This window comes from Columba livia, chromosome 1 (genome assembly GCF_036013475.1).
Source record: "Columba livia isolate bColLiv1 breed racing homer chromosome 1, bColLiv1.pat.W.v2, whole genome shotgun sequence".
Classification (NCBI taxonomy): domain Eukaryota; kingdom Metazoa; phylum Chordata; class Aves; order Columbiformes; family Columbidae; genus Columba; species Columba livia.
This window is the reverse complement of record NC_088602.1, coordinates 132025510-132048124: the sequence shown is the minus strand read 5'-3', so window position 1 is coordinate 132048124 and position 22615 is coordinate 132025510. Positions and strand designations below refer to the sequence as shown.

General features: G+C 41.0%; 2 protein-coding genes across 8 annotated transcripts in view; one reads left to right on the top strand and one right to left on the bottom strand.

Annotated features, from left to right (window-relative positions):
* The window catches only part of PIK3C2G (phosphatidylinositol-4-phosphate 3-kinase catalytic subunit type 2 gamma), a 354168-nt gene extending 342822 nt beyond the window's left edge, over window positions 1-11346 (bottom strand). For 5 of the 7 annotated variants that reach the window (XM_065030418.1, XM_065030425.1, XM_065030409.1 and 2 more), the window contains exon 1: window positions 11298-11345. The gene's annotated coding sequence lies outside the window, so the exon portion shown is untranslated. Of the gene's footprint in view, window positions 1-11297 lie in introns of all 7 variants that reach the window. The other 2 variants (XM_065030454.1, XM_065030423.1) reach the window with 2 other exon arrangements.
* Window positions 11334-21402, top strand: RERGL (RERG like). Its single transcript, XM_065030496.1, has 5 exons — window positions 11334-11484; window positions 11598-11654; window positions 14127-14200; window positions 17973-18121; window positions 19237-21402. The coding sequence occupies exons 1-5, from the start codon at window positions 11433-11435 to the stop codon at window positions 19517-19519; spliced, it is 615 nt and encodes a 204-aa protein (XP_064886568.1). The 5' UTR covers window positions 11334-11432; the 3' UTR covers window positions 19520-21402.
* Window positions 21403-22615: the final 1213 nt, after the last annotated feature.

Here is a 22615-nt window from a genome sequence, read left to right as displayed (position 1 = left end):
TCCTACAAATAGCTGGAAAGAACCTTAGGATATGGTAGTCAATGGTGCGGAGTCTAGTTGGAGGCCAGTATCTAGTGGAGTGCCTCAGGGGTCAGTACTGGGGCCAATATTATTCAATATGTTCATTAACAATTTGGACGAGGAAATTGAGTGTACTATCAGCAAGTTTGCTGATGACACTAAGCTGGGAGGGGTGGCTGAGACGCCAGAAGGCTGTGCTGCCATCCAGCGGGACCTGGACAGGCTGGAGAGTTGGGCAGGGAATAACCTAATGAAATTTAACAAGGGAAAGTGTAGAGTCCTGCATCTGGGCAGGAACAACCCCAGGTTCCAGTATAGGTTGGGAAATTACATATTAGAGAGCAGTGTAGGGGAAAGGGACCTGGGGGTCCTGGTGGACAACAGGATGACCATGAGCCAGCACTGTGCCCTTGTGGCCAGGAAGGCCAATGGCATCCTGGGGTGTATTACAAGGGGGGTGGTTAGTAGATCGAGAGAGGTCCTCCTTCCCCTCTACTCCGCCCTGGTGAGACCACATCTGGAAAATTGTGTCCAGTTCTGGGCCCCTCAATTCAAGAAGGACAGGGAACTGCTGGAGAGGGTCCAGCATAGGGCAACAAAGATGATTCAGGGAGTGGAGCACCTCCCTTATGAAGAAAGGCTGAGGGAGCTGGGTCTCTTTAGTTTGGAGAAGAGGAGACGAAGGGGGACCTTATTAATGTTTATAAATACATAAAGGGTGAGTACCATGAGGATGAAGCCAGGCTCTTCTCGGTGGCAAACAATGATAGGACAAGGGGTAATGGGATCAAGCTGGAACACAAGAGGTTCCACTTAAATTTGAGAAGAAACTTCTTCTCAGTGAGGGTGGCAGAGCACTGGAACAGGCTGCCCAGGGAGGTTGTGGAGTCTCCTTCTCTGGAGACATTCAAAACCCGCCTGGACATGTTCCTGTGCGACCTCACTTAGGCGTTCCTGCTCCAGCAGGGGGATTGGACTAGATGATCTTTTGAGGTCCCTTCCAATCCCAAACATACTGTGATACTGTGATATTATCCAGTCTAATTGCCCTGCTCAGAGCAGCCTCAGCTAGAGCAGGATGCTCAGAACTCCATCCAGTTGAGTTTTTAGAATCTCTAAGGATAGAGACTCTATAACCCTTCTGGGCAACCTGGTGCAGAATTCAATCACTCTCATATCAAAAAAGTTTTTTCTTATGTTTAAATTGAATTTCCTGTATTTCAGTTTGTGCCCATTGCCTCTTTTTCTGTCACTGTATACCACTGAGAATAGTCTGGTTCCATCTTCTTTACACCTTCCCATCAGGTGATGATGTCTTCCTAATGAAGCCGAGATGCTGCTGTCTTTGCTGCAAGGACACATTGCTCATGTTCAACTAGTTGTCCACCAGGATTCCAGAACCTTTTCTGTAAAAGGGCTTTGCAGCTGGTCAGCTGCCTGTCTGTATTGGTGCATGGGGAGATTCTCTGCATGTAAAGGAGCTGGCTTGTCCCTTCGTTGAAGTTCACGAGATTCCTGATGGCCCATTTCTGCAGCCTGTTCAGGCACTTCTGAATAGCAGCACAACTGTGTGGTGTATCAACCATTTCACCCAGTTTTGTATCATCTGAAAACTTGCTGAGGCTACAGCAAGACACTCGGTCCCATTATCCAGGTTGTTAATGAAGACATGAAACAATATTGGCCTCATTATTGACCACTGGGGTACACCACTAGTGACTGGACTTCGTGACACTCATCACAACTGTTTGACCTCAGGAGTTCAGCCAGTTTTCAGTTCACCTCACTGGTCATTTATCTAGCCCATACTTCATCAGCTTGTCTACAAGGATGGGCCATCTGTTACACTGCCTAACTGACCTCGTGGCAGAAAGCATCTGCCTTATATCCACTCTGAAACTCTACTTTTTCAGTTCAAGTCTGCTGTTTCTTGTCCTCCCACCATGCACCACTGCGAAGAGCCTGGCTTCAACTTCTTGATAAGCTCCTCATAGCTACTTGGGGGCTGTTAGGTCTATCTCCTCACAGGGTGAGTGCTCCAGGCCCCTTGCCACCCTGGTGGTCTTCTGCTGAATTCGTTCCAGTTAATCAGCATTCTTGCATGGGGAGAGGGGGACAAAAACAAATGCAGCTTTCTAGGCATGGTTTAAGGAATGCTGAGCAGAGGGGATGATCCCTCCATTCCCAGGAGCTGCTGGCCGTGTCCCTGTTCATACAGCCCAGGAGGCCACCGTCTGTCTCTGCTGCCAGGGCACTGCTCGTGGTGCCCAGCTCGCTGCCCACCAGGCCCCAGGTAGACCATGACCTATTAACCACTACCTTCTGAGCCCCACTGTCTAACCTGGTTTTTACTATCCGGTTGCCCACCCATTCAGACCATCATGTGCCAGCATGAATGGAAGAGTGCTGTGGGAGACAGGAGTGGAGACCTTGCTAGAATTGAGGTAATGACATCAACTGCTCTCCCCTTATTCACATATAAGCATTTTGTAATAGAAGGCAGCCAGGCTGGTGAAACGTGAATTTCCTTTCGTAAATCATGGTACCTTTGATATCCATGCTGACTGTTCTCAATCACCTTTCTCTCTTTCATGTGCCCAGAAACAACTTCCAAGTATTTTCCCAAGAACCAAAGTGAGATTGACTGACCTACAGCTCCTTGGATTGTCCTTTCTGTGTGTTTTCCTTGAAGATAGGTGCAAGATTTACCTTTTTCCAGTCAAAGTATAACCAATCTCCATGATCTTTCAAAGAAGATAGGGACTTGTTTAGCTAATATTTGTCCAATGCTGCTTGAGCTGTTTCAAATGCAGGCTGCATCTGAAAGTAGCAGGCATGCTCTCCCTCCTTTTCATGGCTTCATACTCGCACATCCTTCTTTATACTACTGCTTGTGACCCAGTGTTGAGTCAGGTCATTTAATTGATCAAAGAAAAACCCAAATGCAATAACATTTTTTGAAATGTATATTTATATCAGATCAGCAAGCTGATAATCATGGGGCCACAAGACTATAAGATTTAATATTACAGAAGTCAAGAGAATCCACAGGAAGAAATAGAGAGATAGTTGTCTGCAAAACATCTTCTGTCAGTTTAAGATGAACACTTAATCTCCTCCAGTGTCTTCCTGAATCCAGACTACAGCAAACACAGAGAAGGAAACAGCTCTGTAGTTTCCTGCAATGGTTAGATTCTGATGCGTATAGCACATTGTATTTGGAGACTGAACATCTCCCATAGAACAAGAAGTTATGAACGCTGACTATTTTAGTTTTCTAATTTATTCCTTCAATACATGTTGGACATAACTTAAGCTTAAAAGCACTCTGAATGTCACAGTACTAATCTAGCAGAAAACAGGTATTTGGTAATTGCTTATTTATGTTTTGATCTAATAAAACCCCCATCTAAAAGATACTAGTATGAGGTGCTATATAACTCATAGTCAAAAATTATAACACATAAAACACAAGCAAGCATTAAAAATATATTAAATACTTAATATGAAAACATAAAACCTTTAAAAAGAAACTGTGTTCCTCTTTCTCATATTCCATAATGATTCAAGACATGGATTTATAGAGAGGTAAGCCTCACTGGGGAAAAACATCCATCCTCTGCCTCATATATACTGTTCAAACATACAGATTTTGCAGAACATATCTACAATAAAAAAATGAAGGAGATGTGATTTGGAGAGTTGGGAGAATTGCAGATGAGAAGAAGCATGCTCAGCTGGAGTCTTTCTTCATCTCTAAAATCACAGAATCATTTCAGTTGGAAAAAACCTTTAAGATCACCGAGTCCAAGCATTAATCGAGCACTGCCAAGTCCACCATTAAACCATGTCTCTAAGCACCACATGTATGTGTCTTTTAAATACCACCAAGGATGTTGATGGAAGCCACCTCAAACAACCCCAAGTCTCTCCTGATTATTGACAGAGATGACATTAAACTTGAAAGACATCAAGCAGAGGGTAAGATAACATGTTAAGCACCACGCAGAAAGACCTTACCTCCATTACAGATCAACAAAACCCACATGTTTACTCGAGATAAGAACATATGTGTCGGCCCTTTATTGCAAACTGATTAAAAAGCTGCAAATTCAAACACTAGTTAATCTCCCTGTAACTTCTTTAAGAACTCTCAGGAGGACTTTCATCACGATGTAGACTGAACAAGCATCAATGACTACTTAAAACCACCTGTCGTCACAGTAGAAGTAGGCTAGGTGTCATTTTCAGACCCAAGCTTTAATAGTGACTGGGTCTCCAATCTATTTCAAAGTGCACTGTTCATTACAGGCTGTTTTTCCTACTTCATTGTCATTGAAAATTTGTAATCTAATGCTATGCTTGTGTCATCTGTTTCTGCGGCCTTACTTCTTTCACGTATTTTGGGGAAAATAGACCAGTTGCAATTTCTGCAATTTTTTATATGGAACACTTGTTTCTAGATTGTGGGAAAAGTAACATAAACACAGGTTGGGTTGCCTTTCTAATATGCCCAATCCTCTTCACATTACAAAAAAAATCTTTTTTTTTTTTTTTTCATAAGGAATTAAATAAAGGACAGTAGTTAAACAAAGTAGTGACTTTCTTTTTTTCCTAAAAGTAGTCAATTCTTAAGTGCTCCTAGGATGCAAGCTCATGATTCTTTTTTCTCCAATTGATGGAAATGGTATTTTTTTTCACTACATATTATTCTGAATGTGATTTTTTTGATGGCTCACTATTTTCTTTTAACATATAAACATCCAAACAGGCAGAATAATAGAAATAATGAAGACGCATGATGCTAATCTTGTACATTATTCTAGCCAGAACACTCCAAAGTCTGTCAGTGGAATTGCCCTTTGAAAATCAACAGTGAGCACCCTGATTTTTTTTTAATAAGCCTTCTGACACTGAGGTCCAGACTCATTAGGAAGAACAAGATAGATTTTGACTATGAATGAGAATTTGAATGAAGTTTTTCATTGTTGAATATTGTTTCAGAGTTTCTCCATACAAACAACAAAAATTGAATGCTTCTCTTTTACTGTAATCTCTTAAGTGCAATCGCTGGCAATTATTTTAGAATCTCAATCAGAGCATTAGGACATTAACCACCAGAAATGGTTTAAAAAGGACAATTTTCTTTAGTCAAAATTCTTTTCAAATCAGAAATGAAAATTTAAGTGAGGGGAAAACAATAAATGCATCAAATAACCTTCCGGCAAAGGTTATTGTTGCCCAGAATGTGAGGGCTCCTTACAATATTTTTCACAATTGCCTTTTTTTTTTTTTCCACTTCTTGTATAAATGGATCAGTGACAGAGAATAAAAACTGTTTTCATATCCTAAGACCACTGCAGTCGCCTGGTATGTAGGAGATAGAATTTAAAATCCTTATTCTGATTCAGGATAGGGACTTGAGCTTGGGTTTTTTAAAAATATTAAACAAATAAACCTCAATGACAACATTATTTAATTACTCTAGGATGATATTCCCTGTCTTATCTTAAAAGTCTCGCAAAACACATCTGGAAAGTAACCATTTTTCTCCCAGTGCCAAAAGGGGGGGTGAGGGGAGGTGGGAAATCTTCAACACTGAATTATTTCAACAAACAATACTGCTTTATGGTCAATTCTGTAACAGAAACAGTTTGTTTTGTTTTGTTTTGTTTTACTTCTTCTGAGATTATTAATAACTTCCTTTATATGCTGTGTTTAAGTTGTTAATGTAAATTACAGAAATGAAATTCTAGTACAGACCATAGTTAAAGTTGTGTTTTGTATTTTTCTTACAAATAGAACTGCATAAATTGAGATAACGTTCCCCTATGCACTAAAAACAAAATAGTGTAATCTTTAGATTGGGATCTGAGTACAAGCACCTTCTGCAAGCATTTAGGCTTGCAACTCAGATTTTACTGAATTTGAATTAAGTTGAATGTTTAACTACATAGAAAAAGATTTGTGTTCTCTGGAAAAAGTCTCTTATATGAGACTCAAGCTGAGTAGAATTCTGTCTAAAATTAGAATTTACAATAACTACATATGAGGGAGATATATAATATTTTAAAAATCCCTTGCCTCTTGTCATTAATATCTTAAATATTCAAGAAGGATTTTTTAAAGCAGGATTTTTTATGGCTGTCCAAATGGTATGATACGGCTATTTTTATGCTGTAATATTTGCATTATGGTGAAAGTTACAGCCTTTATCTTTTGCTAGTCCCTTCATAGTTACACATTCAAAACATAATCCGTGTCTCAACGTTTGTGTAGAACAGATGTTAAACAAATAGATGGTTTATGGACTTAATTACTTAAAGTAAGAAACTGAAAATCAACTTGACAGTTCATCTTGCAGTAAGGTAACATTGGTGTGGGACTTTCACAACCCAAAGTACACAGTTTACAAAAGAGTCACACAACTCAGATTTCAAAAGATTCTGAGCATACTTTTCATGCTGCGAAGACAAGTATCTACATCAACAATAGATGATACATGCTACAAACGTTTAGATCTAGATGCCTCAGATTTCATTCCCACAACACTGACTGTAAGCTGTTCTCACTAGACTATGTGGTACCCAAAATTTGGAACCAGAGTCCTGCAAGTGTTCACCCACCTGCGGGCGCTGCTGTGGCTGGGTGCGAGGGAACAACAGCTGTAACAGAACTAACCCTGTTGTACTGTCCTTACTGCTAAGGGCTGTCACACAGGAGGCACATCACGAGACTGCGAAATCCTTTGTGGCACCATGGTGGATATGTACGTTCAGAGTCTGTGAGAAGTGTGTAAGGGCCTATGAAGTTTTGGCTTTCACATCCAATGTGACTTTTCTTGAGTACTAAAGGGTGAGTGCCATGAGGATGGAGCCAGGCTCTTCTCGGTGGCCAACAATGATAGAACAAGGGGTAATGGGATCAAGCTGGAACACAAGAGGTTCCGCTTAAATTTGAGAAAAAACTTCTTCTCAGTGAGGGTGCCAAAGCACTGGAACAGGCTGCCCAGGGAGGTTGTGGAGTCTCCTTCTCTGGAGACATTCAAAACCCGCCTGGACATGTTCCTGTGCGACCTCACCTAGGCGTTCCTGCTCCAGCAGGGGGATTGGACTAGATGATCTTTTGAGGTCCCTTCCAATCCCAAACATACTGTGATACTGTGATACTGTGATACTTTGTCATAGATCAAATTTGTAATTTCTGCTAAAATCCCCACTTTCTCACAGCCAGTGAGGTAAATTTCAATCTCTGAATATAACAACTTGCCTCCAAGAGCAGTTCACCATTTTCCAGGGAACAGCAGCAGTTTTCTTCTTTTCCAGTACACCATGCAAAGAGAACACAAAGTGGGATTGTGCTGTATGTCTTCTTTCTGTCATTAATAAATACTTTTGATTATCCCACTGAGCAATGTATTCAAGTCTATAGATGATGAAAACATCACATTTAGCTGAAAATGCTGTTATTCTCGTTTTGATTGTTTTATCACTGTTTTAAAACTCTACTTGGCCAGTTCACGTGCCATGGAAGCAGTTAGAGTAGCAGATATAAAATTTACAGTGCTCTACCTGAAGATTTGGTGAAAAGTGGACTTCAAAAGACAGATCTTCTCTGGGAAACATTACTGCATAAGCCAAAAAAGAACTAATTCTGCAAAGATGCAAAAATCTCACCAAGCTTCAGAAATCCTGTGCCATAGAGGGCAAACAACTGGCACCTGCTTCAGCCAGTGGTTTCTAACTGTGCTTTCTGGATCAAAGCATTATGGTCATATACAGAGTACAGACTGTCATATACTCCCAATTTCACCTTATTTCTAGCAGATGAGCTGCATGAGAAGAGCTAAAAAGGAAAGCAAATGTTTTTCTAATGTTAATTTGCTCCACATCAGCTTTGCCTCCCCGAGGTCTGGCATCAAGCCATAAAAGTCCTAATCTACAGAAATGGGAATGCAATGCAAAGTGACCTCACCTGACCAGTGATCTGCAGACTTACGAGAACTTATAGCTTAAACAGTTCAAAATCAATCCTCCATCATGTTAACTGCAAAAGTCATTTATCTAGTTAATAATTTACTTCCACTACATCTGTTGGAAGCCTACTATTTTCATAGCAGAGCTTTCCACATGTTAAACAAGTTTACTCACTTCTAACTTGAGCAGCACAGAGTTGACTCCTGTTTGATGACCAGACCTGAAACTAACACACAAGCTTCTGCTCACTAGAGAGGTGAACTGTTTTCTGTGCCCTTGTACAGACATTTACACCCCTGGGTAATGAAATCAAAATCATTCCAGTATAGAGGGATGGCCAACACAGTGTTAGTACAGGGTACTAGAAGGAACTGAAACAGACAGTTGTACAAGTTGCAGGTAAGGACAGTCACACTGAAAGAAAGCATGTGGCTGAGGCAATTTAAAGATGTGTTACTACTACACCTGCCACACTTTTCAACCACAAGCACAAGCTTTTACATAAAAGGCCAAATCTATGCAAATAGTTCATAAAGACTGTACACTGACTTTGCAACATTTCTTGTAAGAGATGATATTTTCCTTCAAGCTTACTGTTATTCAAAATATTTCAATAAGCTGATCAACAAAGGCATTCACTGCAACTTGAAATGTCAAAAACGGCATTGTTTAGATGGGTGAGCAACTTCTGCAGTTGAGTTTTGTGTGGGCGTTCATGTAAAAGAAATTTGAGATTTCCCCTCCATTTGTGAAGGAATTAAAAAAGTATCTCTGTATGCACAATTGTAAAACACAAATGGATAGAAAAGTTTATAAATAAGATGGAAATTAACTAGTTTAGAGTAGATTTTCAGGAATTCCTTCCATTATAAATTTTCTTAGTTCCATTTAGTTCTAGGAAGTGATGGAGAAAGTCAGTCTTTCAGAAAAGAAACATCCATGTTGTTTAATCCGCAATTAAACTTAATTTTCATAACGCTTTAAGGAATATGCATACATAATATACACAACAAACTGTCTAAGTCTTTTTCTGAAACTTTTTTGTATTACTAAAAGAAAAAGAAGTTCCATGTAGTATATTATTTAACACAGGCAACGATCTAATTTGGTTATTGCTTCTGCTGTATAGGTAAGAAAAGCGTTCACGTAGTTAAGTCCGAGCAGAACAGGAAAGCTACATTCCATTTTTAACTTTGCCAAGGGTATAAAATAAGAGTTTGGACACTTTACATCCCAAGTACAACATTCAGTATTGCAGAATTTTATTTTGAACACAGCTGTAGTATTGATGCCTACGCTTCCTGTACAGTGAAGTCCCTCACTTTCTGATTTCATTTGCACTCCTTTGGCTGCAAGAGTGTCTGAAACAGACCAGAGTCTTTCCTCAGTTACTGGGATACCTCCAGCATGACTACATCACAGAATTTATGGAGCTGAAACAATGTGATTGTTTCCCTGCTCAGTTTCACAACACACCTGCACAAAGAGCTGTGCTGGCTCACCATGCCACAGGGCCAGGAATGAGTGACAGGCCTATACTAAGCTAATATTGCAATGAATAAGCAAAGACTAAAAAAATACCATGGAAGAGAAAAAGTCATCCTGAGGAGTGCATCTCGAGCACACTCCTTCTCAGGAGTTAACCTCTGTTCTCCTGTATCATTGACCATTTTCAGGGGTTAAAACTGTGTTAATTGGCCTTTCCATGACATAGTGATAGTCCACATGTACTTCAGGAGAAACCAAAGTACATTCCCACGCTGTGAGAAAACCAGGTTCAAACCTTACACCTTAAAAGGAACAACAGAAACATTTAAATCTTTTGCAAAAGTCACAGCCTTGATAATGGGTGCACGTGGACAAGCAGTTTCAGACTTCCCTGTTGCGGTGGTTTCAATATATATGAAAAGGTAAAATACTAAGTTATACCAGTCATACTAATATTGACTCTAGCCTAGTGATCTTGGCATCCTGCTATTTCAAAAAATAAGGTTAAAATAAGGGTCAGACTAAAGTTCTTTTTAGACAGTAATGTTCGTCTTGTGAGGGAGCAATAGCAGAAAACTACGAAAAAAAAACCCATGGAGCAAATAGCAGCCTCCCCTGAACACACCTCCAGCCATTAGCAAAGTCAGGGACTTTGGAGCCATATTTTGTCTGTGTGTCTATTCTTAGATTTTCCTCCACTAAGTCTTCCCTTCAACTGTAACAAACCTGTGTTCAAATACCTTATCTACTTCTGGTTTTGAGCTCATATAAATGTGTTGTGTCTGTAATACCCACTAGCAAGCATACAGAAGCAGTGCTTTATTGAAGCATTTATAAAATGCACAACAGTTTAATCAGAAGAGAGTAAAAATATAATAAATACATTCAAGTTATATAAGCTCAATAAAGTAATCATGAATAGCATAAGTATACAAGTGTAACTTGGATGCTAGAGCAGTCTCCTATTCATCAGTGGACTAACTAAACCTATGCAACTATTTTATGCCCTTTCAAAGCTTAATAGCCACTGGAGAGCACTTGAGGAGCCTCATAATGAAATCAGTCATACAGAAGACACAGGGTGTCTCTTTCTGTGGGGTTGGCCCTTTGTGCCTCACCTTCCACATCTGTCATATTTTCCTGCTTCAGAGTAGTGTTGTAAGCTTCAGCTATGAACCAGCCACTACACAACCTTAAAGTTAATTTGAATAGAAACATTCATACACGTAAAAGGGAACACTCACTGAAGTTTTTTTGCAAGACTAGAGGTTTAGTGAGTGATGAGAGTTTTGAAATCTGGGGCAGAGAACACCGGGCAAGCACAAAACACTTATTTTTAGCAAGTTATCTCAGAAGCATTTAAAATAATAATAACAACAACAGAAAAATCACTGTGGTTTCTTCACTTTTACGCTCGTGGCATGAAAGGGTGACAGCCCGCAAACAAACTTACGGCAAAAATAAACACACACACCCCTCCCCTACAGTTGGAGAATGTCTTTTCCTTCTCTCTTCTTCCCTCCCCACTCTGTTTTTTCCCGTTTTCCCCCTAGTTTCTAACCGCTTTGCGGACTGCCGGGCCCGGGGCTGGGAGCGAGGGGAGGGGGAGGCAGCGATGGGAAGAGGAGGAGAAGTCGAAGGGAGCACAGGGAGGCAGGAAGGCCGCCCGAGGAAAGTTTGCTCCGTGGCGGACGAGGCAGGGGGGTCGGAGGGGGGTCGGAGGAGGAAGGCGGGCGGGGAGGGAGGCGGCGGGGTCGCCTGTCAAAGAAGAAGAAAACAAACGACCGACCCCCCACGGCGAGCTGCACCTACCGGCCTCGCCGGCGGGGCGGGGAAAGGCGCCGGGATCGCGGAGGGGCGGGCTGCGGGGCGGTGTCGCCGGAGGGGCTGCGCCGGCCCCGGCGGCTATAAAGAAATGGAGGCGGGGGGGCGCGGCCTGGTGGCGGCATGACCGAGGTGAAGTTGGCCGTGCTGGGCGGCAGCGGAGCCGGCAAGTCGGGTAAGGCGGGGAGGGAAGTCCCCCGTAGCCCCCGGCCGGGTTTTATCTGAGATTTAGGGGATGGGACGGGCGGCGAGACCCCACTAAACCGAGCGTCTCCTTCCCTCCCGCAGCGCTGGCCGTGCGGTTTCTGACCCGGCGGTTCATCGGAGAGTACGCGTCCAACGCCGGTGAGCGCGGGGGAGGGGACGCTGGGAGCGGGACCCCCGCGGGTGGGAGGGGGCTGTGCGGTGCGGGTTCCCCGGGGAATGCCAGATGCGATGCTTCGCACGTTTACTTGAACAAGAAATTGGGTAGGAACGCAGTTTTCGCAGAACTTTTCGGAAAGATTGAAGTTTTGGCTTGCTTATTGGCGAGAGTTCCAGATTCAATATAAGCTTTGAGGACGGGGAAAGGCAAGCCGGGTATCTGCGGGGAGATCACGGAAAACTCCAGTAACGCTACCAGGCCCCGAACTGGCGAAGTGCTCGTCGCCAAGCGGCTGTGAAGGGACTTAGGAAGGAAAGATAACCGGGCTGCATGTGTGAAGCACGGGTAGGTTATAGGAAGCTCAATCAGGAGATAAGAATGAGAGTAAAGAAAAAAAAACCCACCCCCCCCAAGGAAAAAAAAAAAAAAAACACAAACAAAACCACACACAACAAAAAAACACCAACCAAACCCCAAGTTCTATTGAATATCCCCTTCTCAGCTCTAGAGGAGAGATGAAACAGATTATCAGGCACTACTGCTTAATCAAAGGCCAATACGAAGCCCCCCCCCCCCCCCCCCCCCCCGCTTTTGCAGGAATGCACTGGTTTGATAGCTTTGCGGAAAGCCTTGCTGCTCTTGGGGATAGAATTTCTCATTCATGCCAGAACAAATATGCTGATTCTTAAGACACTTCTAAGAGCTTGGGAGATGGCAAAACAGGACTTGAACTTTCACGTCCTGGGTAGAGGCACTTTATAACTGACATACAAACACCTTCAGAAGTGTGCTGCTCCAGCTGATGGCGCATGGGAAGTCCCAACACTTAATAAGGAAAGGAGATTGCAACCTACCTCTCTTTCCCTGCCAAAGTGAAGGACTCTTTCAAAACACATTCATTTTATGGAAATCAGAGTAGCTTTTCAGAAACCATTAAGAAAAAAAAAAAGTAGTACTAAGCTGAATTGCATTGAGTATGTCCAAATGAACTTACTCTGAAAGTAGAGTAACATAAATGCTCTACCAATACTTATTGCTATACAGAGACTGAAAAGACAGTTCATGCCCCAGATGGCTTATCTAGGTCTAAGCTGTCACATCTAAGTTATGCAGCGCTCTCTGTGCTCTGTGTGTGTTCCAGGCCACCTACAACTAAAAAACAGGTTTCCTTGTTTTGAACTTCTGATACTGCAGGTCTCAGAAAAGGCATGTTAAACCATCAAAATGCTTTAACAGATGTTTGTCAGAAGATAAGTTCAGCCTTATTTCTAGAGAGGAGGAAGGGGGAGGAAAGCTGGAATAGGAGTAATAAACTGCAGATCATCCCACTGTTAGTGGAATCAAAGTTTAATTAAAATTTGTTTAATTATGGAAACCACCAAGGAGCTGCAGATTTTATATCCTTGGGACTGATAGTTCATCAGGTGAACTCTTAAGACGTGCATAGAGAATGCTTAAGATGAGTATGCTGCTGAAGATGCTGAGTTCAGAGATCATAGACCTTATCTATGCCCTCATTACACAGTTCAAAGTGTATTTTCAGTAGTGCCAACACCAGTTCTTGTCTTTCTAGTTCAGTAACTCTGAGGATTTATACTGTAGGCAGCCTGTTTGTGACCAGTGCCATGAACACAAGTTGGTTACACTTGCATAGAACAACCTTCTGCTTAAATAAATAGGGATGGTCTGTCTGCAGTAGAGTTCCCAGGTTTGCTAGTGCTGGTGGAGATTCCTAAATCTGAGAACTGATGCTACAGGAATATTTTAGGATCTAGTTTAAGAATATGATCCTGTAAATACTATTAGTCTAATGCTAGCTAATATGAGAATTCTCAAATAACCAGATTTCATGGTAAACATTATTACCAAATAATTACTTCTGTGCAGAATTGGAACTTACACATAAGCTGGTTTACCACTTTTGTAATCCTAAGCTTTGGTATCAAGCTGAGTTGGCATCACTATTTTGCTGATTCTGAGCATTGTGCATCCCCTTTGCCTTCATTTTGGAAGAGAAAAACTGAGATCTAAAAGTATTAATCACACAAACACTTTGATGTGAAATGGTGTTGGTCAACCCAAGGGACTGGGCAGCTCATGTGTTGCAGAATGAGGGAAAAGAAAACCCAAACCAAAACAACAAAACCAAAAACAAAATGAAAGGAGGAGGAAAATCAACAACAACAAAAAACCAAACCACCAAAAACCCCAACACACAAATCACCAAACACAAAAAAAACTCCCAAACCCTCAAGAAAACAAAAAAAAACCCCAAACATCCCCTCCAACCCCCAAACAAACAAATGCCCCCAAACCTCTGAAGAACCAAACAATACTCAAGGAACTCAATGTCCCCTCAATATTATAAAATCTTACCTTTGCTGCCTTTTTATTGTTTTTCCACTATCTCAGGCACTAATGCTTGTTTTCTTTGGATGCCATGTATCTTTTAGAATGCATCTACACTAAGCACTTGTGCCTGGATGGGAGGCAGATACACTTGGAAATTTATGACCCTTGTTCACAGGTAAGAATTTGAGGGGGAAAAGAAAGGCTGTTCTTCATTCTGCCTCTGTAATGGTAAAAAGGGTCTGGGGGTTACAAACTTTCTCTCCTTGGAATTTGTGCTTGCTGTAATTTTAAAAGACTGAAGTTTTATAGTTGCTGTGGCTCAGAACTGCCGAGTACTTCCCTGTTTCATGGAAGAAGCCCTTCATTGCCTAAATTTTCTGTAAATGCTTTTGCTTTTTTTGACTATTATTGACAGAAATAACTATTCCCACTTCTGCACTGTATAGGTAAATAAAGATATAGGATTATATGTGGTTTTCTGAAATACCCTAAATGGATGAAATTTAGTTTATAAATCAAGCAGTTTATTAAATGTCTGCAGAAATGGTCAAAGTAGACAGGCCTGGATGTTTGGGTTCAATAGAACAGATCTGAGAAAAGCCATAACATATAGGCTTCTATCTGTTGACAGCTGAACTTTGATCACAATAAACCTCTTAGAAATAAAGTTTTTTGTATTTATTTATTTCCTGCTATTGCAAGAATAGAGAAACTTTGGTACTGTGTAACACATGCAGACCTGGGTGGGTCTGTCTGGCTGATCACATTAGCTCACAAGGTTCCCTTTTGAGGAGTGATCTTGCCTCTTACCAACTAGGATGATGAATTCTAATGATAAAGCCAAAGCACTGAAAGCCTGACCCAGACTTAAATTCAAGGACTTAAAGACTTAACCCAGTGAACACATAAAATGAATCACCAAACAAATCTGCCTTCCTAGAGACAAGCAACAGCATTGCTTATTCCAGTGTAATGGGCATCCTTAAAACAGCTGGTGTACCACGTTACACTTTTCTGTAGACTCCTCCCTTGCCATACAATCTGTTAGAACCTACTGTTCTGTGGGCTTGTTTCCACCTACCTCCTAAGCTGACCTATAGCTTCCACTTACTGGTATGTTCCATCCTGTGCCACTTGAACAACTCTTTATGAAGATGGTTGAAACATGGGAGTAGCAGCCAGCTAGGATAAAGCAAATTAGACTGTGTTATGGGTAGAGACTTTTGGTTGCTACAGTTTGGACACCTTTTTGCTTTTAAGGAGACCAGATGTCAGCTGTATTAAGGGCAACTCCTCCTGCCTGCGTACATTAAGCTCTCTTGTCCCAGTTCTTCCCTCGGAGCAAGGCCTAACTTTAGCTGTTTGCTGCCTTCTGCTGTTCTCTTCCTGGCTTCTGTTTAGTGCCTTCAGAGGAGTAGGCAGGGAGTAAGGGTGGTATTGCTTTTTGTCTGATAGAACTGGTGATTCTAGAAAGAGAAGGATGGGGTATGGATGTCCTGTATCCCATGGGAGCTGGGGAAGAAAAGCAGGTTCCAAGAGGAGGCAAAACTGGGGAAGGAAGAGTCCTCATTTTTGTTTCTGCTTTCTGAAATCTTGCTGCTCTCTGAGGCTTTCCTCTAGTATCTGAATCCCTGTTCTGAAAAGCTCAGTCTCTACATCACAGGTTCATGAGGGAAAGTCCTGCTTAACTAACTTAATTTCTATGATAATACCACCCATATCGTTGACTAAGGGAAGCCAGCAGATGTGGGTTTTTTTGGATTTTAACCAGGCTTTTGATACTGTCTCTCATGGTGTTCTTCTGGATAAAATGTCCACCACATAGCTAGACAAGTCCCTAATACATTGAGTGAAAAATTGGTTAACTGGTCAGGCACAAAGAGTTGTTATAAATGGGGTTACATCACGCTGGCAGCCAGTCACTAGTGTAGTTTGCCACGGCTCAATTTTAGGGCTAGTTTTTATAAATGATCTGGACACAAGAATCTAATGTACATTAGGTAAGTTTGACAATGGTACTAAACTAGCAGGAGCTGTCAACTCCCTTGAGGGTAGAGAGGCCTTATAGAGTGATCTAGATAGACTAGATAGCTGAGCTGTCTAGCCATACAAAATTTACCAAGAGCAAGTGCCATGTTCTCAATATGGTTGGAGTAATCCTGGTTATATGTACAAATCGGGGGATGAGAGGCTGGAGAGCAGCTCTATGGAAAAAGATCTTGATGGTTTGGGTTGACAGCAAGTTGAACACGAGCCAGCAGTGTGCCCTGGTAGCCAGAAGGGCCAACCATGTCCTGTGGTGCATCAAGCACAGCATTGCCAGCTGAGTGAGGGACGTGATTGTTCCCTCTCTGCTCTGCACTGGTGTGGCCCCAGCTTGAGTATTGTGTGCAGTTTTGGGTGCTTGATATGAGAAGGACATCAAACTGTTAGTGTCCATAGGATGGTGACCAAGATTGTGAATGGCCTTGAAGGCAAGATTTATGAGGGGAGGCTGAAGTCACTTGACTTGTTCAGCTTGGAGAAGGCTGAGGGGTGACCTCATCACAGTCTACAACTTCCTCAAGAAAGAGGGAGATGTGCTGATCTCTCTGGTGACCAGTGATAGGACACAAGGAAATTGAATGAAGCTGCATCAAGGGAAGTTCAGATTGGACATTAGGAAAAGGTTCTTCACTGAGAGGGTGGGTGGTCGTTAGAACAGACTCCCCAGGAAAGTGGTCTTGGCACCAATCTGTCAGAGTTCAGGGAGCTCTTAGATGATGCTCTTGGTCATGTGATTTAGTTCTAGGTAGTCCTATGAGGAGCAGGTAGTTGGACTCAATGATTTTTATTGGTCCATTGCAACTTGAGATGTTCTATGAATCTGTGATCCATCTGGGAAACAGCTGTGACCCACACAGTCACCTTTCCTCACCCTAAACCTGCTGCACAGTCACTACAATGTCAAAAAAGCTGTTGTATTAAAGATACTGAAGTATTCAAATAGTTCTGGAAACCTGTTCAATCTTTTCTTTCTCATGCATCTTCTTTCACTGCCAATATTCTGTTACCATCCCTCAGGGTTACAGCCTTCCCAGTACAACTGTTTGAGGCTACAGTGCTGCCTTGATGCTGAGCTAATCAAGGCAACCAGGGTGGGATGTTGCTGGATGCTATACATTACAATATGCAAAACAGCTTCTAATATTTTACCTGTTTTGGGTCACATGGTCTTGCTAGCTGCTGCCAAATCATCTGCAAGGATAAGCTAATTTAAAATAGTTTTGAAATTGCATTCTTTAGCTTAATGGGACAGTTTGCAGCTGTTGCTTTCTAGAAATCAAAGTGTGACACTATCTTGGGTTGAAGGTACTCAAGGATTGGTGTAACCCCATTATCACTTGGGTGGCTTTTGCCACTGATTTTATTAAAGTCAACTGGAGCTTGAAAGGAGAATTTTTTTTTCTAGCCCTGTAGAAATTTATCCTATGGGTAAAAACTGTTTCCAACTTGAACTATGCAAAGAAGTAACAGAACAACTGGGTGGGAATGAAGAATTTTTTAAAAATTAAGCTTACTACAGTCAGGGTATTAGGAATATACAAAACAGAGCTATAACCAGAAACAGAACAAATGCACTGATGGCTACTGTATGTTTCACTCTCCTGCAGCTCTACAGAATATTCAGCATAAGCAGTGGCTGTACAGGTTTTGCAATTTTACTGCTTAAACAATGCATAAATATTTCATAATTAATGTGTCAGTGATCCAAAGTGCCATCTGTAGTGATCGTTCTTTATTATGCTTTTGGAGCAGGACTCACCTGAATTCAATGCCAGCACCTAGACCTATTAACATCTTTTGCAGTAAAAGATATAATATTCTCACATTCAGAGTGACAAAGAAAATGCTTTCAAGTGACAACAGTAACATTCTTATTGTGTGTGAACTGGAACTTCTTGCAGCCGCAGCGGGGGAAGCTCTCCCTCACAGATGAGCTCCACTGGGCTGATGGATTTATCATTGTTTATGACATCAGTGACAGAGCATCATTTGCATTTGCGAAAGCATTGCTGTACAGAATCCGGGAGTCTCACATAGGAGCCTGTAAAAAGTAAGTGGCATTGTTTTTCTTTCCTTCTGCAAACGTACGAAAAAGCTGAGAACATTTCTGTGAGCTGTAGGTGTCCTAGTAGCAATAAAAATCCAGCAGCATCCTGGTGGCATAACACAATAGCAACAATAAGGTAGCTCAGTGTAAACTGTGTATCAAATTGCAATCTATTTTCACTGTATCCAAAGCCAAGCACATCGGGATTTTTGTTCTTATTTCTTACAGCACTACTGTTTAAATAATTGCCATAAAACCTTCTGCTGTAAATGGGAAAAAAGCTGGCATAGTCAGTCTATGCTTTTACTCCCCCACTCTATTACCAATGGAGATGCACCAAGGTGGGGATTGAAGAAAGCATTTCCCACAAGAAATTAATCTAATACCATGAATGTCTCCTAAACTGCCTTTAGCGGCGACCCTAACAGTATTTGTGCATATGAGTGACCACATGGTAAGAAACAAACTATTTATGTTCAAAAAGAACCACCAGAATTATAAGTCTAAGTACATGCAGTGGTGTGTATCCCTGCTTCAGTCAGCTGAGGTACTTTCTAAATAAAGAAGAGTGAAATCCTTTCCTTATATCAGAAGTGGAGTAAAAAAAAAACACTTTTTTTGTCTGTTTTATTGCTATCCTTTCTTTCTTAAGGTTTCTCTGGAAGGAGTAATTTTAGCAAAAGCTTGGAATTAGGATTCCTGTGTTTTCTTCTGAATTATGCCACTGACACTGATGCATCTCTTTGACTCTATTCTGTTACCTACAAATGGAGATAATGATCTGCTTGCTTCTTCATGAAGTCCAGGAGTTGTCAACATACTCAGCAGTACAGAGTATGAAAACTGCAGTGAATGAAAAATATGTGAATTCATTGGGTAGAGGAACCACAGTGAAAACTTAATGATAGAGAATAGCTTATCTGGAAGATCCTTTGACGTTTACTATAGCCAATGGAAAACTAGAACTGGCAATGTTACAGGGTTGTTTTTTCTTTTGGGTTTGTTGTGATGTGTATTATCCTGAACATATGTACTTGTAATACACAATGTGCATAGCACAGCATACAGCACAGGGTTTTAGCATACCTTTTCTCTAATTTGAACCTTTTTTATTTCAGAATGGTCGAGTCATCTTTATTTTTGGTTGGTAATAAACAGGATTTATGCCACATGAGGGAAGTTGGCTGGGATGAAGGACAGAAGCTGGCAATGGATAACAAATGCCAATTCTGTGAACTGTCTGCAGCAGAACATTGTCAGGAAGTTATGGCAATGTTTACAAAAGTCCTGAGGAATATCACCTCAAATTTCAAAGTGAAGGAAAAGAGACGACCAAGTGGATCAAAGTCAATGGCCAAGTTAATCAACAACGTGTTTGGAAAGAGAAGGAAATCTGTGTAAAAGGTGGTTAGTCTTGAGATAAGAACAGGCTGAAATAATGGAGCGCAGGCAGATCTTGGGATTCAGTCAGTTTCCTCCAAAGGTCACTGTCTGGAGGAATAAGACAGTAGAAACCAGAGATGAGAGACAGTATGGTCGAGTGGACTGGGTCTAGACATAAAAGACCTGATGTTCTATTTTGAATTCTGCTACGGATTTACTGTGTTAGGGCTATGTCACTTGCACTCTAAGATGCTTGTCTCATCTTTTATCTCCTAAGTTTTTCAGAGGAGAGTTTTACTCTGCATTTATTCAACACCAACATGATCTTGGATAGAGCTTCAAGGTGCAACTGAAATATAAACAGTTATTTCCAATGATCTCAGCCTTACTGATCAAAATCTTCCTTCAGAATTCTAAGTAGTTGTTTTTTGTGCAAGAAGATTTGCACTAAGGAAAAGCAAAATACCGCTGCTGTATGTGATCATGTATTTGTATTTAACTTAAGGAATGATGGCCGAGATCTTCATGTGCATAAAGGGCCTTAACACCTGCTAAAATTCATATGAATTAAATGCCCAGACACCAAATCTACAAAAGGTGTTTACCTGCAAAGCTGCAAATGCAGAGGCACCAGAAGTAGGGAAACAGATAAACAAAGCAGTATTGTCTCCTGTTTCAGTGTATCTTTTTTTTTTAAGACTGATGAAAGAAAGTAGAGAGGGTTGAAGAGGTTGGGAACTGAAATGTTGGTGAAATGTTAGTCAGTGAGCATTGGACTGTTTTGGCAAGGTCATTGTTCAGTGAAATAATTTTACAGCTAGGGCCGGTGTAAGGCTCGGATAACATCTTGGGCTGATCCCTTTCACGAAGCAGTTTTCATGAGCTGTACCAAAGTTTCCTTACCTGTAAGGTGGATGTGCCTGTTCAATTTTAGATGGGAGTGGAAGGTTGAGAAGCACATGGGCTGGTAAAGAGCACAAATTCTTTGGGATGTCTGCCTGGATTTAAAGGTCAGCCTGCTGGTAAAACGTGTGCTCTTAACTTGCAGTGTTTTTCCTAAGGACCAATGTCTTTACAACTGGTCATCGCTATGGTATTGAAATGCCACTGGAGAGAGCACTAAGGAATATGTTAGCTATACTTTTCAGATGTGAATATTAAACATCAGACAGGTCTAAATATGTTGTCAATTGACATGCAGCGCTCTTACTGTAGACTTAACTAAATAAGGGCTTAGCCCATTGTGTTTGAAAGTACTGTGCTCATACAGGAATTATGAAAGGAAAGAGAACTGATCTGAAGATGAATTACTGCCTCCTACCCCTTCCAGAGGTCAACTGGGATTCAGTCTTTCTAAGTTTCTGAGATAAAGCCTACCTCTGCTCTGAAATTTTACCTGCATTGAAACTAGTAAGATTGCTTTATCAGTCACAGCAGAATACTGATTTTCAAATGTCCACCCCATAAGATAGCATTAAAAACTTATATAATCTTAGCATTACTGTTCTAAAATAAAACTAAAACACATTTTAAAAAGTGATAACTGAAGATCACTTCGTTTTTAAAGGAAAAGATACTGTATATTTCACTTGTTTTAGGACTACAAATATTGGAATATAGTTCTCAGTGTTGACAGGCACAGTGTTGCTTTATTTCTATGCAGATGCTTCTCTGTCATATTGGGAGTAGCGTATTTAACTGTATTGTCCATATCTATGAGGCTGAACTTGAAGGCTGCTCATGGACACCCTTCAGCTTTCCAGCACATACGGAATTCCAGAACTACTAATGTACTGTCGATCTGTCAGCCAGCTGTATCTTGCCAGCTCCAGCAATGCCAGATTTGAAAACTCTTATCTGTATTTACTGCTATGGTATAAATAAACTGGATATAAGATGGATGTGTCAATGCTTTTCTGTTTACTATGGTGTAAAGCTACAGACTTTTTTTTTTTTGGACTACTGGAAAAGTGAAGCACGACACAGATCTGGAATCCAAATTAGAAAAAGTAAATCTGGGAATCAGACACTTATACAGAAGAGAGCCTCTAGCTGTGTTTCCTGTACACAATTAAGAAGTCTTAGAGTACCTTTGTACAGTGAACAGAACTTTAAAAAAAAAAAAAATCCTTTAAAAATTCGTCAAGATATCCACAGGGAAGGTAAATAGTTTTGCTTTGATCATATTAATAAGTATAACCCATAGTTTTCCTTTTCTGTCTAAATGAGGTGTTTTAGTACAGTAGCTGTCTTCTGGCCTATGTGTGCTAGGTTGCACTCATGAAAACCAGCTGAAACAGCTGTAGGATTTGATTAGACCTAAGCATACTCAAGCATCCAATGTAGACATCATTTGATGTTCTTAGGATCTGGTTTAATTTGTCTCTTATTGCTGCTAAGTACAGATGAACTGGAGTGCAGAATTTGTGGAGGAATTCAGTTTAAAGCCAATGACCTATCTCCTTTTCTTTGCATATTTTCAGTTGTGTGTTTTTTTGTTTTGTTTTTGTGCTCTGTTTTTTCGTTTTAGTTGTGTGGGTTTGTTTTTTTCTTTTTTTTTTTGTTTTTTGAGGGCCTTTTAAAGAAAAATAGGATAATTAAAAGACTGTAGTTTTAACAGTGAAGGTAGTACGTTACTGGCTCAGCCACATTTGGAAAGGAAGCAAGAACCCTGCTTGCATAACAAAGTAAATGATGCAACTGGTGTTTGATGCTCACCCTTGACTGCGACAACACCTAGAGCATATCGAGCTCATTGAAGAGAGTGGAAATGAAGCTATTTTTTTTTGCCACAGACTGCTTCAGCATCCTTTCTCACCAAAAGGTTTTGAAATTGCCATACAAGTGTTAAAAGTTTCTTGCTGTCATGTCTGGAACTCCTTGTTTATATCAACTTTCTAGTTTCAGTAAAATTTTGCCTGAGAAAGGCATTCAGAATTGATGGGTTTTTTTTGTCTTTAGAAACAGTGACATAAAAGCAAAGATATTCTACTGAAGTATAAAGGTAATAGCCCCTGGCTCCCAAGTGCTGTCTTTCAGAGTGCTTTCAGGTGTTTTTCAAAGCTCTTTCTCACTATAGTTCTGAAGTAAACAAAGATAAACACAGCCTCAGCT

What these genes read in the sequence shown, in the direction of transcription:
- RERGL (XM_065030496.1), top strand. Translation starts at nt 11,433, where the DNA reads ATGACCGAGGTGAAGTTGGCCGTGCTGGGCGGCAGCGGAGCCGGCAAG. An exon ending in CAGCGGAGCCGGCAAGTCGG is followed by an intron (nt 11,485 to 11,597) that starts GTAAGGCGGGGA and finishes TCCCTCCCGCAG; the next exon opens with CGCTGGCCGTGCGGTTTCTG. An exon ending in AGAGTACGCGTCCAACGCCG is followed by an intron (nt 11,655 to 14,126) that starts GTGAGCGCGGGG and finishes TGTATCTTTTAG; the next exon opens with AATGCATCTACACTAAGCAC.